This window comes from Lithobates pipiens, unplaced genomic scaffold (assembly GCF_037356315.1).
Source record: "Lithobates pipiens isolate NorthernLeopardFrog02 unplaced genomic scaffold, aLitPip1_a1.2 Scaffold_16, whole genome shotgun sequence".
Lineage (NCBI taxonomy): Eukaryota > Metazoa > Chordata > Amphibia > Anura > Ranidae > Lithobates > Lithobates pipiens.
In genome coordinates this window covers 20124012-20138233 of record NW_027507748.1, presented here as the reverse complement: position 1 = coordinate 20138233, position 14222 = coordinate 20124012, and the positions used below count along the sequence as shown (strand labels likewise).

Here is a 14222-nt window from a genome sequence, read left to right as displayed (position 1 = left end):
ATTATGCCTCAATCTTATGAACTGGCCCCTAGGAATATTAAATAACCAAAGTTTATTGTGGCAATTTCCAAATGGAATGTATGAATTCCGTTTATGGGAAATATGAGGAATTCTGGCGTGCCAATATTTGGTAGATGGCTTCTTTGGAGCTTCTTTGGAGCAGAGGGAGGCTCCCTGTCACAGTGACACCAATAGCAGTTTTTTTTTTTTTTTTACTGATTACTGCATTGGTGTCATTTGTGACTGTTATAAGTGGTAGGGCAGTTAGTGTTAGGCCCCTTAAGGTCTACAGTACCCTCCTAACACCCCCTAATAAAAGTTTAACCCCTTGTTCACCCCCCATCACCAGTGTCATTAAGCAATCTTTTTTCTGATCGCTGTATTAGTGTCACTGGTGACGCTAGTTAGGCAGGTAAGTATTTAGGTTCCCTGTCAGCTTTTTATAGCATCAGGTACCCCCATATACTACCTAGTAAAGGTTTTAACCCCCTGATTGCCCCCTAGTTAACCCTTTCACCAGTGATCACTGTATAAATGTTACAGGTGACGCTGGTTATTTAGTTTTTTTTTACAGTGTTAGGGCACCCGCCATTTATTACCTAATAAAGGTTTAACCCCCTGAACGCCCGGTGGGTGATATAAGTTAGGTTTTAGGCTCAGATAGGGTCTGCGTCATCCCAGGCTGCGTCAGGTTAGTGCCAGTACTGCTAATACCCACACACACAGCATACACCTCCCTTAGTGGTATAGTATCTGAACGGACCGATATCTGATCAGATCTATACTAGTGTCCCCAGCAGTTTAGGGTTCCCAAAAACACAGTGTTAGTGAGATCAGCCCAGATACCTGCTAGCACCTGCGTTTTGCCCCTCCGCTCAGCTCAGCCCAACCCACGCAAGTGCAGTATCGATCGATCGATCACTGTCACTCACAAAACACTAAACATACATAACTGCAGCGTTTGCAGAGTCAGGCCTGATCCCTGTGATCGCTAACAGTTTTTTTGGTAGCATTTTGATACAGTCACTAACAGTCAGGAGCTTTTTTACCTGTGAGTCTCACTAGTATACGACTAAATTTAGAGCCCAAAATGGCAAATTGAAGGTACACTAGAGAAGAGGCCTACACGTTTCTGAGCATGACAGATAGTGAAGAGGAAGTCACTCATCTGTCAGATTCAGGCTCAGAAGATGATCCTGTAGACGACAGTGGCTCCATGACAGATAGCTCTGACGATGTAGTTGTGGTCCCTACCAAGGTCAGGCGTACCAGACCCCGATCTTCTTTTAATTTTGTTTAGGTGCAAGAACCGCAGGTCCCTCGTATGGAGCAGAGAAGTACTAGTGCTGCTCAACCTTCAGGTGAACTGGCAAGCACTAGCGGCCTAGTACACCCTGGTCGTAGTCAAACCAACACTGCAGTATCACGTGGTGACGTGGTGAGTCCCATAAGTGCAGTTCAAGCTGGCGAGGTGTTAAGCACAAGTAGTATCCCTCTGCCACCAAGAAGAAGACAAACAACACAGGCCCATAGTGCCCATAGTGCCCTTCCTGCTGCATTCGCCAATCCTAATTGGGAACCCATCAGTTCTGCAGCCCCGTACTTCCCCCAATCACTGGCCAACCTAGAATTCAGGTGGAAACAGTTGATTTCACGTCACTTGATTTTTATTTGCTGTTTCTCACCGAAGTTCTCTACAGATCTATTGTGGACCAAAGCAATTTGTATGCTGGTCAACACATCGCCACTATTCCCCAGTCCTCCCTTGCCAGAGATTGTAAACCAATTACGGTTTCCGAATTTAAGCTCTTTCTGGGCATAACTAAAAAGAGTGAGTTGCGATCATATTGGTCCACTGACCCAATTCACCATATGCCTGTGTTCTCTGCCTCCATGACCAGGGCATGATACGAGCAGATTTTGCGGTTCATGCATTTAAACAACAATGAACTCTGTCGTGCTCATGGAGACCCTGGATACGATCAGCTCTACAATATTCGGCCCCTCGTAAACCACTTCAACCAACGTTTTGCAGATTTTTTTACTCCCCATCAAGTTGTCTGCATTGACGAGTCCCTGATTAAGTTTTCTGGCCGCTTGTCATTCAAACAGTACCTTCCCAGCAAGCATTCCAGATACGGGGTCAAGATGTATAAGCTCTGTGACAGGGCCACAGGCTATACACGTAGTTTTATGGTTTACGAGGGCAAAGATAGTCATGTAGAGCCGACAAACTGCCCTGACTACATAGGAAGCGCTGGCAAGGTTGTGTGGGACTTGGTGTCATCCTTATTCGGAAAGGGGTACCATTTGTATGTGGACATTTATTACAGGAGAGTGCCACTTTCTAGTCACTTGTTTGAGCATCAGATTGGAGCATGGGGCACCGTGCAATCTAATTGCCGGGGCTTTCCCCAGTGGCTTGTAGATTTCCATCTTAGGCTGGGGGAGAGAGACTGCTTGATTTGTAATAATTTGCTCGCTATGAAGTGGAGGGATAAGAATGTTTTCGTTCTTACCTCCGTTCATGCAGACATGATGGTCCAAATTACTACGGCGACTGGTGTTGTGGAGAAACCCCTCTGTGTCCAGGAATATAACCAAAATATGGGAGGGGTGGACCTTAACGACCAGTTGTTGGCACCTTATTTCAATTGGCTTTTCTGAACACTCATGTGCTATACAGAGCTTCAGAACGGACTGGATCCTTCCTTAAATTCCAGGAAGAGATCATCAGAGCCCTTCTGTTTCCAGATGGTGCTCCACATCACCATCCCCAACCAAATACAGTAAACCAGCTGTATGAGTGGCATTTTCCTAATGTCCTCCCGAGTACCCCTACCCAACAAGCCTCCCCCAAAGAAGATGTCGTGTCTGCAGCAAGCGTGGATATAGGCGTGACACCCGCTATTATTGTGCCTCCTGTCCTGATAATCCTGGTCTTTGCATTGGTGAATGTTTTGAACGCTACCACACACTATTTGACTATTAGCGTAGGGTACAGCGCTGCACAGACTAGGCACACTCTCACAGGGTCTCCCAAGATGCCATCACATTTTGACAGACCCAAACCTGGAACCGTTACAACAGTTACAGTTACAAAAAGAAGTGTAAATAAAAAACACAAACAAATATAAAATAAAAAAATAAAAAAATAGTTGTTGTTTTATTGTTCTCTCTCTCTCTATTGTTCTGCTCTTTTTTACTGTATTCTATTCTGCAATGTTTTATTGTTATTATGTTTTATCATTTTTACTTGTCAGGTATGCAATTTTTTTTATACTTTACTGTGTTTTATTGTTAACCATTTTTTTGTTTTCAGGTACACCATTCAGCTGCAGTACAGATTTATTTATCTTGACAGCAACAGCGTTTGCTCCCATGATACATAAAGCCGTGACTGCAGACTGCGGGCTGTAGGAGGTGATTTCACCACCACGGTTTAAAATAAGAGCATATATGCCGAAGCATGGGGGCAGCAAGGGTGGAAGAGCGATTTGCTCCTAACTTTTGGGGCGGATGACCCCATGCTTCGGCATATATAAATGGTGCATGTATGTCCATTATTAGAAGTGGGTGGATGAAGGGAGGTATTCTAATGGTGGGCATACCCACTGATCAATCTCTTTTTTTCATTCCGCCCACAGGCTGCATGAAAAAAAAATTACAATATATGCCCAACAAGGACCAGCAACGTACTGGTATGTTGCTGAACTTTGAGTGGTTATACCAGAATGATGCCTGCAGGTTTAGGCATCATCTTGGTATCATTCTTTTCAGCCAGCGGTCAGCTTTCATGTAAAATAAATCCTAGTGGCTAATTAGCCTCTAGACTGCTCTTACAAGCAGTGGGAGGGAATGTCCCCCCATTCCCACTGTCTTCCATGTTTTTCTCTGGCTCTCCTGTCCCAACAGGGAACCTGAAAATGCAGCCGGTGATTCGGCCAGCTGACCATAGAGCTGATCAGAGACCAGAATGGCTCCAATCATCTCTATGGCCTAAGACAGGGGTAGGGAACCTCGGCTCTCCAGCTGTTTTGAAACTACAAGGCCCTAACAATCACAGGCATGACTCCTAGAGGCAGAGGCATGATGGGATTTGTAGTTTCAAAACAGCTGGAGAGCTGAGGGTCCCTACCCTTGGCCTACAAAATCGGAAGCTATGAGCATTTCATGACTTAGATTTTGCCGGATGTAAACAGTGCCATTGGGAAATTGGGAAAGCATTTTATCACACCGATCTTGGTGTGGTCAGATGCTTTGAGGACAGAGAAGAGATCTAGGGTCTAATAGACCCCAATTTTTTCAAAAAAGTGTACCTGTCACTACCTATTGCTATCATAGAGGATATTTACATTCCCTGAGATAACAATACAAATTATAAAAAAAGAAACAGTTTAAAAATAAGATGAAAAAGCAAAAAGAATAATAGAGAAAAAAAAAGCACCCGTCCCCCCCGCTCTCATGCAAAGGCGATCGCAAGTGTTGGTCTGGCTTCAAATGTAAACAGCAATTGCACCATGTATGTAAGGTATCAACCGCAAAGTTCAGATCAAGGGCAGTCATTTTAACAGTAGACCTCCTGTGTAAATCTAAAGTAGTAACCTGTAAAGGCTTTTAAAGGCTTTTACAAATGTATGTACAGTAGTTTGTAGCCACTGCACGTTTGTGCTCAATTTTAAAGTATGTCATGTTTGGTATCCATGTACTCGGCCTAAGATCATCTTTCATTTAATCAAACATTTGGGCAATATAGTGTGTTTTAGTGTATTAAAATGAAAAAAGTGTGTTTTTTCGCAAACAAAATCCATTTGAAAAATCGCTGCTATGTACCAAATAAAAATCGTTTGTAAACAAAAAAAAAAAAAAAAAAAAAAGAAAAATCGCTGCGCTTCTACTATGTGAAAAAAAAATCCCACCATTTTAATCTATAGGGCCTTTACTTTAAAAAAAAAAAAAATGTTTGGGGGTTTAAAGTAATTTTCTTGCAAAAAAAATATATTTTTTCATGTAAACAAAAAGTGTCGGAAAGGGCTTTGTCGTCAAGTGGTTAGAAGAGTGGGTGATGTGTGACATAAGCTTCTAAATGTGCATAAAATGCCAGGACAGTTCAAACCTCCCTCCCAAATGGCCCCATTTTGGAAAGGAGACACCCCAAGATATTTGCTGAGAGGCATGTGGAGTTCATGGAATATTTTATATTGTGACACAAGTTGCAGGAAAAAGACAAATGTATTTATTTATTTATTTTTTGCACAAAGTTGTACATGTTAAACATACAAACAAATCCATTAAAAAATATTTTTAAAAATTATTCCACATAAACAAATCCACACATATTTTATGGGAACAAGTAATATTAAAATAAATTTTACTAAAATGTTTTAATTAAAATAAAATATATGAAAAAATATTAAATAAAAATAAACCTAAAATAAAAATAATAAAACGTTCCCTATTACGTGTTCTCTGCATGGAAGGGGACAGCTAATTCTACAAGCATATAGGAGGGATAAAAAAAAAAAAAATTCATATATCTTTATATCTACATAAAATATATATATATATATATATATATATATATATATATATATATATATATATATATAGACGAGCAAAAAATCATATATCTTTATGAAAAAGGTGTATATTTTTATATTAAAATTATTTTAAAATTCTTAATGAGAAGTGAAAAATTATTTTTACTACGGGGGATAAGATGATGTAAACTCCCTGGGCAAACCTTATACAGAACATATATGTAACTAAAAATTTGATAAAAAAATATAAAGGTCAATGTCCACATTTAGCCCTCTAGGCATTAAACTCCATCATCAGTATATCCCTTTTGTCTCATTCTGGGACCCCCTTATCTTTTTGTTATCACCTCTCCGGTGATCATTAATCATGTCAATACCATAGAAAATTATTCCCGTGGGGTCTCTATTGTGAAACTCATCAAAATGTCTAGAGAGGTTTTGTTTAGGGAAACCTTTCCTGAACGAAGAGGCCTGGTGGTTCTTCCCACTTATTGTAACCGACATAGACATTCGATGACGTATATGTCACGTGGGTGCTATTACAGGTAATAAGTTCCCTAATTTGATATTCCTTGCCAGTTCTAGATTTGAAAGTCACTTCTTTCCTTGGTTGTTTTTTACTCACATGACAGGGTAGGCATCTTTGACACTTAAAAAAGCTTTTCATTTGAGAGAACAATTTTATCGTCTTGGGTGGATCAATAACATTATGTACCAACTGGTTCCTTAAATTGGGGGCCTTCCCAGTGGAGAAACTACCAGGGTCGCAACAGTCACACTTGCGACTGGGCCCTGGTGTTCTGCCACTGTGGGGGGGGGGGGGCCCAGACAAGCATGAAAGACTTCCGGTCCAGCGCCTGATGTAACGGCCGCAAGGATGGTGAGCTCTAACACCGCTGGTATTGACTTCTGGTACTTGGCTCCAGTGACTGGTTCCCAGCTTGTGTGAGACGTTTCAGGTCCCCCAATGCTACGATTACTCTGTATGGCAGCTGCATCTCTCCCTCGTCCTGCCTCACACACAGACTAAAACCCCCTTCCCCCTCCTCCTCAGCTTGGATGTCACAGACAGGAGGAGGAGGGGGGAGGAGAATGGACACAGCACTCAATGGGACGAGACATGCTGATTTAAGGTTCGTACTGACTCTGAATGCTCGGCACTTGCAAGGAAAGAGACACAGGGAAGGGGGGACAGGGAAGGGAGCTAGTTGTCAAAGAAGCATACTTGCTGGGTGCATTGTGGTTTGCACTAGATGGGTACAGTGCAATGTGCAGTATGCAACGGATGGGTACTGCTGTGCAACAAGCAGCATGCACTGGTTTGTGCAGTGTGACAGGCAGTGCACATTGGATTAGTTCAGTGTGCACTAGAGTGGTATATTGCAATATGTAGTGAGCACTGAAAAAGTGCTGTGCAATGTGCACTGTGCACTCAATGGGTGCCATGTAATGTGCAGTGGATATGCCATGTGCACTGAATGGGTGCAATGCGCACTAGTGGGGCAATGTGCAGTGTGCTTGGAGTTGTGAGAGAAGGGTACTTGCAGTGATTTGAGGGGATAAGAGGATGCTGTATGTGCAAGGGGGCACTTTGGGAGTGGAGAGAACTTGTGCTAGAAGGGGGTTAAATAAAAAATATGACCCCCCCCAGCACAAGTTCTCTCTGCTCATAAAATTCCCCTTGCACATACGGCATTCTTTTATCCCCCCAAATCACTGCAAGTATCCTTTTCTGACAACTTTCCCCCCTCCCCCTTCAAAGAGAGGCTGGCTGCTATTGAGGGGACGATCATGGTTTCTGGGATCCCGGGCACCTCGCTAGATATTTTGGATAATCACTCCAGGATTCAAGGCCAGTTCACACCACGAATCACAAAGGAATGCACTGTGCATTTTTAAGTGATACACATGCCTTCCAGGTGCTGTGCGATTTCAGCCCTTACATTTGAATAGGCTAAATTTGTGTTGGTCTGCACCAAGAGCTGTGCATGTGCTACTTTACAAAATGCACTGCAACTGGATTGCATGGTACTGCTGATCATACAATCTGGTGCAGGCAAACACTGCATTTGCAACCTGCATTTGGGGAGTCATTAAGTTGACAACCGCTGCAGATTGCTTTGGCAGTGCATTTTGAATGTAGTGTGGGAAACACACATAAAATGCAGGATTCCCTCAAGGCATTCTGGTGTGAACAGACCCTTAGTCCAGATACACAAGATTTCATTTGTATCTCAGGAAGGTCCCACCAAAACCGGGACAGTTTAGAAGTATGGATTTGTATTAGAAGGGGAGAGGATTTGTGTTTGGAGAATACTTATGCTAGCATGAGGGGAAGAATTCATGCTGGGGGGGAGGATCTGTGCTAGAAATTGCAAGAGGATTTTTGCAGAGAGGGGGAATGGGTGGGGGTGGATTTGTAGAGATGTCCTACAGGTTGCACCACATCACAAATACATCATGTGAAAGAGGTTCCAATGTGAAGTGATCAAATCAAAATGCACCTTCACCTGTGTAGCCAAAAATTCTTGCACTGGTCCAGCTGGTACTGATAGCCTCTGCCCAACTTGCCCCCCCGCCACTCCCCACCGCTGCTAGCCCAATGCTGCCAGTCTGACCTTCCATCCTCCATCAGTGTCCCCAGTGTGAGCCACTTGCTGTCAGAGCTCTCCTCCTGCACCACTGTGGGTCATATTCCTGGGGTCAGCAATGGATATGTTGGTTCTCCTGTCATGGGTGATCTGCTCAGGGTCCGCTCATTGAGCCTGTCAGTAACATCCATTTTAAAAGCCTTTCAGATACTGGCAGTGCAGGTCTTACATACCAGTAAAATCAATAACATTTTATGGCAGTACCTAAATACAGGTGGTACACAATGGCAAATCTACCAGGGTCATAAAGGTTGCACTTGTGACTGGACCCTGGTATTCTGCCATGGTGGGGTGGGCCCAAGATGGCAGGAAGGGGGCCACTGTGGGACTGTAATAAAGGGCCCCGGGACCAGAGTTCGGGGGCCCTTTATGGTTTCTTGCATCAGGGCCCTGAAGGTTGTAGTTACGCCTCTGGGCCTTCTTATAAATGAATCTCAGTTTTTTTTCCCTGCCAGTGTCCTATCTGATTTCAGAATTGGCCGGTATTTCTTAATGATATGCTCAACGGCTTGATATTGGTTATTAAAACCGGTAATAAAGGCTATTTCCATTTGGGGAGAATTTATATTATTCTTCTTATTTGCCAATAGGAGAGTATGATCCATCTTCCTTATCTCCATTTTATGTTTCACCAGAGATTCCTTCTGGTATCCTTTATGGACAATTTTTTTTAATAAAGGTATCTGCTTGTATTCAGTAGTCTTCTTGCCCCTTTGGTATGTTATCCTTCTAAAAAGTTTTAGTATGCAATTCATTACCAGCCTTAAAAATCTGCACATCCAAATAATCTATTTGTTGTTGGTCACATTTACCACTGAACGAGATACTGTATTTATTCTGATTATTTTCTTCTAAATTTTTTTGAAAGGAATTCATAGTGCCGTCCCCCACAATGATCACATCATCAATATATCTATGGTAAAATGTTATCTCTGAGCGTAGTCTCCTATATATGTGCTCCTCCTTCCACATATTCATAAATAAATTTGCCACGCTTGGGGCATATCTAGCCCCATAGCGACGCCCTTTGTTTGGAAATATTACTCTTTTTGGTACCAAAAATAATTACTCTCCATTGCTAATTTAAGGGCCTCAAGGATAAAACCAATCTGTTCTTGTCTAAGATTTGTGTCCTCGTGTAGTGCCTTCTCAACCTCCTTCAATCCATCCTTCTGTACAATACTAGTGTAAAAAGAGTTTACATCAATTGTTGCAAGGAGGCAGTCGTTGACCCCTGTCACAAGTTGTAATTCATTAATTAATTGCATGTTGTCCCATAGGTATGATCTTCCTTTCAACATTAGCGGTTTTAAAACCTGATCAATATATTCGCACAATCTTGAAAATAATGAATTTATTCCACTTATGATCGGGCTACCTGGAGGTTTAATCATTCTTTTATGTATCTTTGGTAAATAATACATCACCGGGGGCTTGGTTTATTCAGGAATTAAATACTTTGCTTCTTTCTTATTCAAAATCCCCATCTTTCTGCCTTTATTCACTAGAATTTTTACTTTTCTTCCATATAATTGTTTGGGATTACCTTTCAATTTCTTATAGGTATTTTCTACTCTGAGCAGATTCTCCATTTCTTCCTTGTAGTCTTCTTTTCTCAATATCACAAAACAACCCCCCTTGTCGGCAGGGCGTATGACCACCTCTTTTCTTTTTCCAACCTCTTTAATTAATTTCCAAGTATTCCCATTCCTAGAAAGTATTCCCTGTAACTTCTTTCCATGCTTCTTGGTATTTGTTCTGTTTCTCTGTCTTGATTCCTGTTCCATCCATTCCGTATCTGTGTCCTCTGATTCTGTACATGTGAATACCCTTGAATCCCAGTGTCCCTCTGGTCTCTGTTTGGAGACTACCTGGGAATATTACTTGTTTCTATAATATATACGTGGATTAGTTTATGTGGAATCATTTTTAAAAAGATTTTTAATTGTTTGTATGTTTATCATGTAATATCTGGTGTGCACCTGGGTGGTTCTGTCATTACTGCTATATACATATATATTTTTTCACCACTGGGGGGCCCTTAGTGATTTGAGAGAATTTGACCATTAACCATTGGTATGTTTCACTTCTCCACCAGGTGGCGCTTGGTGAGTCTAATTGTAGCCTGTGGAGTGTGTTAATTAAGCACAGATATGACCTCTGTTCGGCGATTATACAATAGTTAATATAGCCGACAACTGACACAATGATTGGCCGCAGTGACACTACACTCAGGTTATAAGGCGTGTGGTGTATCAAGATGGTAGCTCCTCAGATGACATCCGTATGATGAAACGCGTAAGGTGGGACTAACTTGATACATAACACGTCACATTCGGTACTTCTGGTTTTTGCAACACGATCTGTGGAACGGACACTCATTACTAGGAGAGCGTTGATTTTCCGCGATTCATTTAGAGAGTGTCAGAGCAGTGGAGCTCCCTGTCCTTTTTTAAAAAAAAAACATTTACTTTTTAAATACTAAATAAAGAAGCATTATAGAGTTACACTATGGAGATTCTCTTTGCTTTTTTATGCTAAATTATACATGTGGATGCCTGGCTGGAGATCACGCAATAGGAGTTTTACCCCCCTTTTTCCTACAACGTTGGATGGGACCTTTTCGGATATATACTGAAGGGAGGATTCCAGCAGAGGAACACCAGGATCTGGATCACACTTAAATTATACGCTTGTACCCCCGCAGGGGTGAAGTGTTCCGGTGAGTGCGAGCACAAGAGGGGAGCACAATCATCACCATCAGCACTTTTTATCGTATGAACTGTCACTACTTGGATGAAGCACTTGTCACTTTTTTGGGAATTTTAAATGGACATTTGGGCATAATTCATATTTTTATTTATAAATTTGAATTGAAGTATTGGGAATATTTATATTGTGTGTTACTATATGGGTTTATTATCATCAGATTTAGAGTGGATTGTATTAATTTTAATCACAGCACTATTTTTTGTTTTCATTTTGGTAACACTAGGTATAACATATTCATTTTCTGTTGGGTAATTCCATTATTGTTGACAGCTATTTTTACTTTTATTTTTTAATTTTATTTTTGTTATATTGGAAGTTTTGGTAGCACATGTCACTTTAACTTGAACTTTGTAGTAAAACATGTTACTTTATACAAAATAACCAGGGTTTCCTATCTCCTGTTGGATACCACATTGTTTTTAATATAGAACAGCGCCACCCCGCTCTCCTTTTTATTTCGTTTGGATTTTACTTAGGTGAAATATTTTTTGGCAGACATCAGTTCAGTTTATCCTAAGCGCGGATCTTTTATATATTTGTAATTCCACATATGCCCATGGCATGTTTGAGTAATATATTATTTAGTGACAACTTTGTACAAAAAAAAAAAGTTTGTAATTTTCCCGCAACTTGTGGCAAAATATTCCTCGTATGGACTCAACATGTCACTCAGCAAATAGCTTGGTGTGTCTACTTTCCAAAATGGGGTCATTTGGTGGGGTTTTGTGCTATTTTGGCATTTTATGGCCTTCGAAACTGTGATAGGTAGTGAGGAGTGAAATCAAAAATTTGCACCCTTAGAAATCCTGAAGGCGGTGATTGGTTTTCGGGGTGCCGTACGCGGCTAGGCTCCCAAAAAGTCCCACACATGTGGTATCCCCATACTCGGGAGAAGTAGCGAAATGTATTTTGAGGTGCAATTCCACATATAACTATGGCATGTGTGAGCAATATATCATTTGGTGACAACTTTTTGTAATTTTTTTTGTCATTATTCAATCACTTGGGACAAAAAAAAAAAATTCAATAGGCTCCTCATGCCTCTCAGCAATTTCCTTGGGGTGTCTACTTTCCAAAATGGGGTCATTGGGGGTTGGGGGGGGTTGTACTGCCCTTCCATTTTAGCACCTCAAGAAATGAGATAGGCAGTCATAAATTAAAAGCTGTGTAAATTCCAGAAAATGTACCCTAGATTGTAGACGCTATAACTTTTGCGCAAACCAATATATATACGCTTATTGACATTTTTTCACCAAAGGCATGTCGCTGAATACATTTTGGCCTAAATGTAAGACTAAAATTGAGTTTGCTGGATTTTTTTATAACAAAAAGTATAAAATATCGTATTTTTTAAAAATTTTTGGTCTTTTTTCCATTTATATCGCAAAAAATAAAAATTGCAGAGGCAATCAAATACCGTCAAAAAAAAAAAGCTCTATTTGTGGTTAAAAAAGTATGCAAATTTTGTTTGCGTACAACATTGCATGACTGTGCAATTAGCAGTTAAAGTGATGCAGTGCCAAATTGTAAAAAGTGCTCTGGTCAGGAAAGGAGTAAATCCTTCCGGGTCTGAATGGGTTAAACTTCATGCCAGACCTAAAGGGCGTTGTAATAGAATAAGTGGGGCCTCCAGGCTGTTAAGGACCTGGTTCCAGCTTCTTAGCAATCAACGCAAATCACAGGCAAAAACACAACAAAATTATATACTGTATACTGTACATGCATTTTTGGTGCTGCTCCATTGAAATCTATGGGGTCAAAATTGTGTTGGAGCCACATCAAAGTAGTGCAGGGACATTTTCAAAATCAAATAATGTTATTTCAATTGTCATCTGATTCTCTACAACTGAAGTAGCATCCAAAATCCCACTGGTGTGAACGGAGCGTCTGTTCACATCTAGGTGTCCCGGATTGCGGAACTTTGCCTGCGATCCCAAATCACAGCAAATCTCAGTACGCCCTTGCGATCCCCGTTACTTCCAATTGCACTCTTACCGTGACTTAATTTTGCTGCAACTGTCGCCCAATAAATTGTGGTAAAATTGCGTAAACAGAATGGTGGCGCACATGTTCTTTTGGGTGACAGGCATACCGCAATTCTGTTTGCGAAATTTCACCGGCAATTGCCTCAAATTCCCGCTGTGATCGGGGGGCTTTGGAAGTGACAGGGATCACAAAGGTCATCCAACTATTTGCCATGATTTGGGATTGCGGGCAGAAACGTAGTGATTCCGCCCACAATGTGGAATGCCTAGATGTGAACGGAGCCTTATGGTCCTAGGTATGTAGTGGACAGGAAGATCACACACCACACAGAATGTACATTACCTGCAACACACCACAGGCTCTTTCCTGACATCTTATTTTATTTCTTCTGTTATCTCTGCGGCACACCGTCCTGACACACCGTTCTGACACACCGTCCTGGAACACCGTCCTAACACACCGTCCTGACACACCGTCCTGACACACCGTCCTGGAACACCGTCCTAACACACCGTCCTGACACACCGTCCTGGAACACTGTCCTAACACACCGTCCTGACACACCGTCCTGGAACACCGTCCTGACACACCGTCCTGACACACCGTCCTGGAAGAACTTTGTATGAATAATCACATAAACAAAGTGAGGAATTATATGAGAGACAGATGGGAGGGTGTAAGGGATGTAATTATTAGCAAAGAAGGAGGATCTGATTCCTTATCATTAAAAGATATAGTTGAGCAAAATGGAGGAGATCAAAGATCATCGGGGTGCAGCACCCTTATCTTCATAGGAGATAATGTTGAAGACAACTTTGAAAAATATAATAAAAACATCATTGTAGAAGTATACATTTATCTTGGGAATTTCAGTGAGGAACCTGACTTTCACTTTTCAGTCACAGATTGTTTTTCTGTTTCCATTGTTTTCATTAGTTTTACAATGAAAATCTACAGTGTGGCAATCAGTGCTGGGACAAGGTCATCTGGTGCCAAGGGCAAAAATGGCAAACTGCGCCCCCCCCAGTTGTAAAGAAGGAGCGACTTATAGTGGGACTCAGTGACACTAAAGCTCAGTTCACACCTAGCAGTTCCGGATTGCAGGCGGAATTACTGTGATTCTGCCCGCAATTCCCAAATTGACACATAGACACGCTTATGATCCCATGGTGCGATTTTGTGGCAATTGTCCCCCAACAAATGGTGACAAAATTGCGGAGCGCCTGTTGCCCAAAAGAAGCTCTGGGATGTCTAGGTTCTGAATTTAGCTTTA

General features: G+C 41.5%; 1 protein-coding gene across 1 annotated transcript in view; it reads right to left on the bottom strand.

The window, feature by feature from the left end:
* Positions 1-13388, bottom strand: part of LOC143981516 (uncharacterized) — a 67899-nt gene extending 54511 nt beyond the window's left edge. The window contains exon 1 of the mRNA XM_077479384.1: positions 13292-13388. Coding sequence (XP_077335510.1) covers positions 13292-13322 — 31 coding nt within the window. The 5' untranslated portion in view covers positions 13323-13388. The remainder of the gene's footprint in view (positions 1-13291) is intronic.
* Positions 13389-14222: the final 834 nt, after the last annotated feature.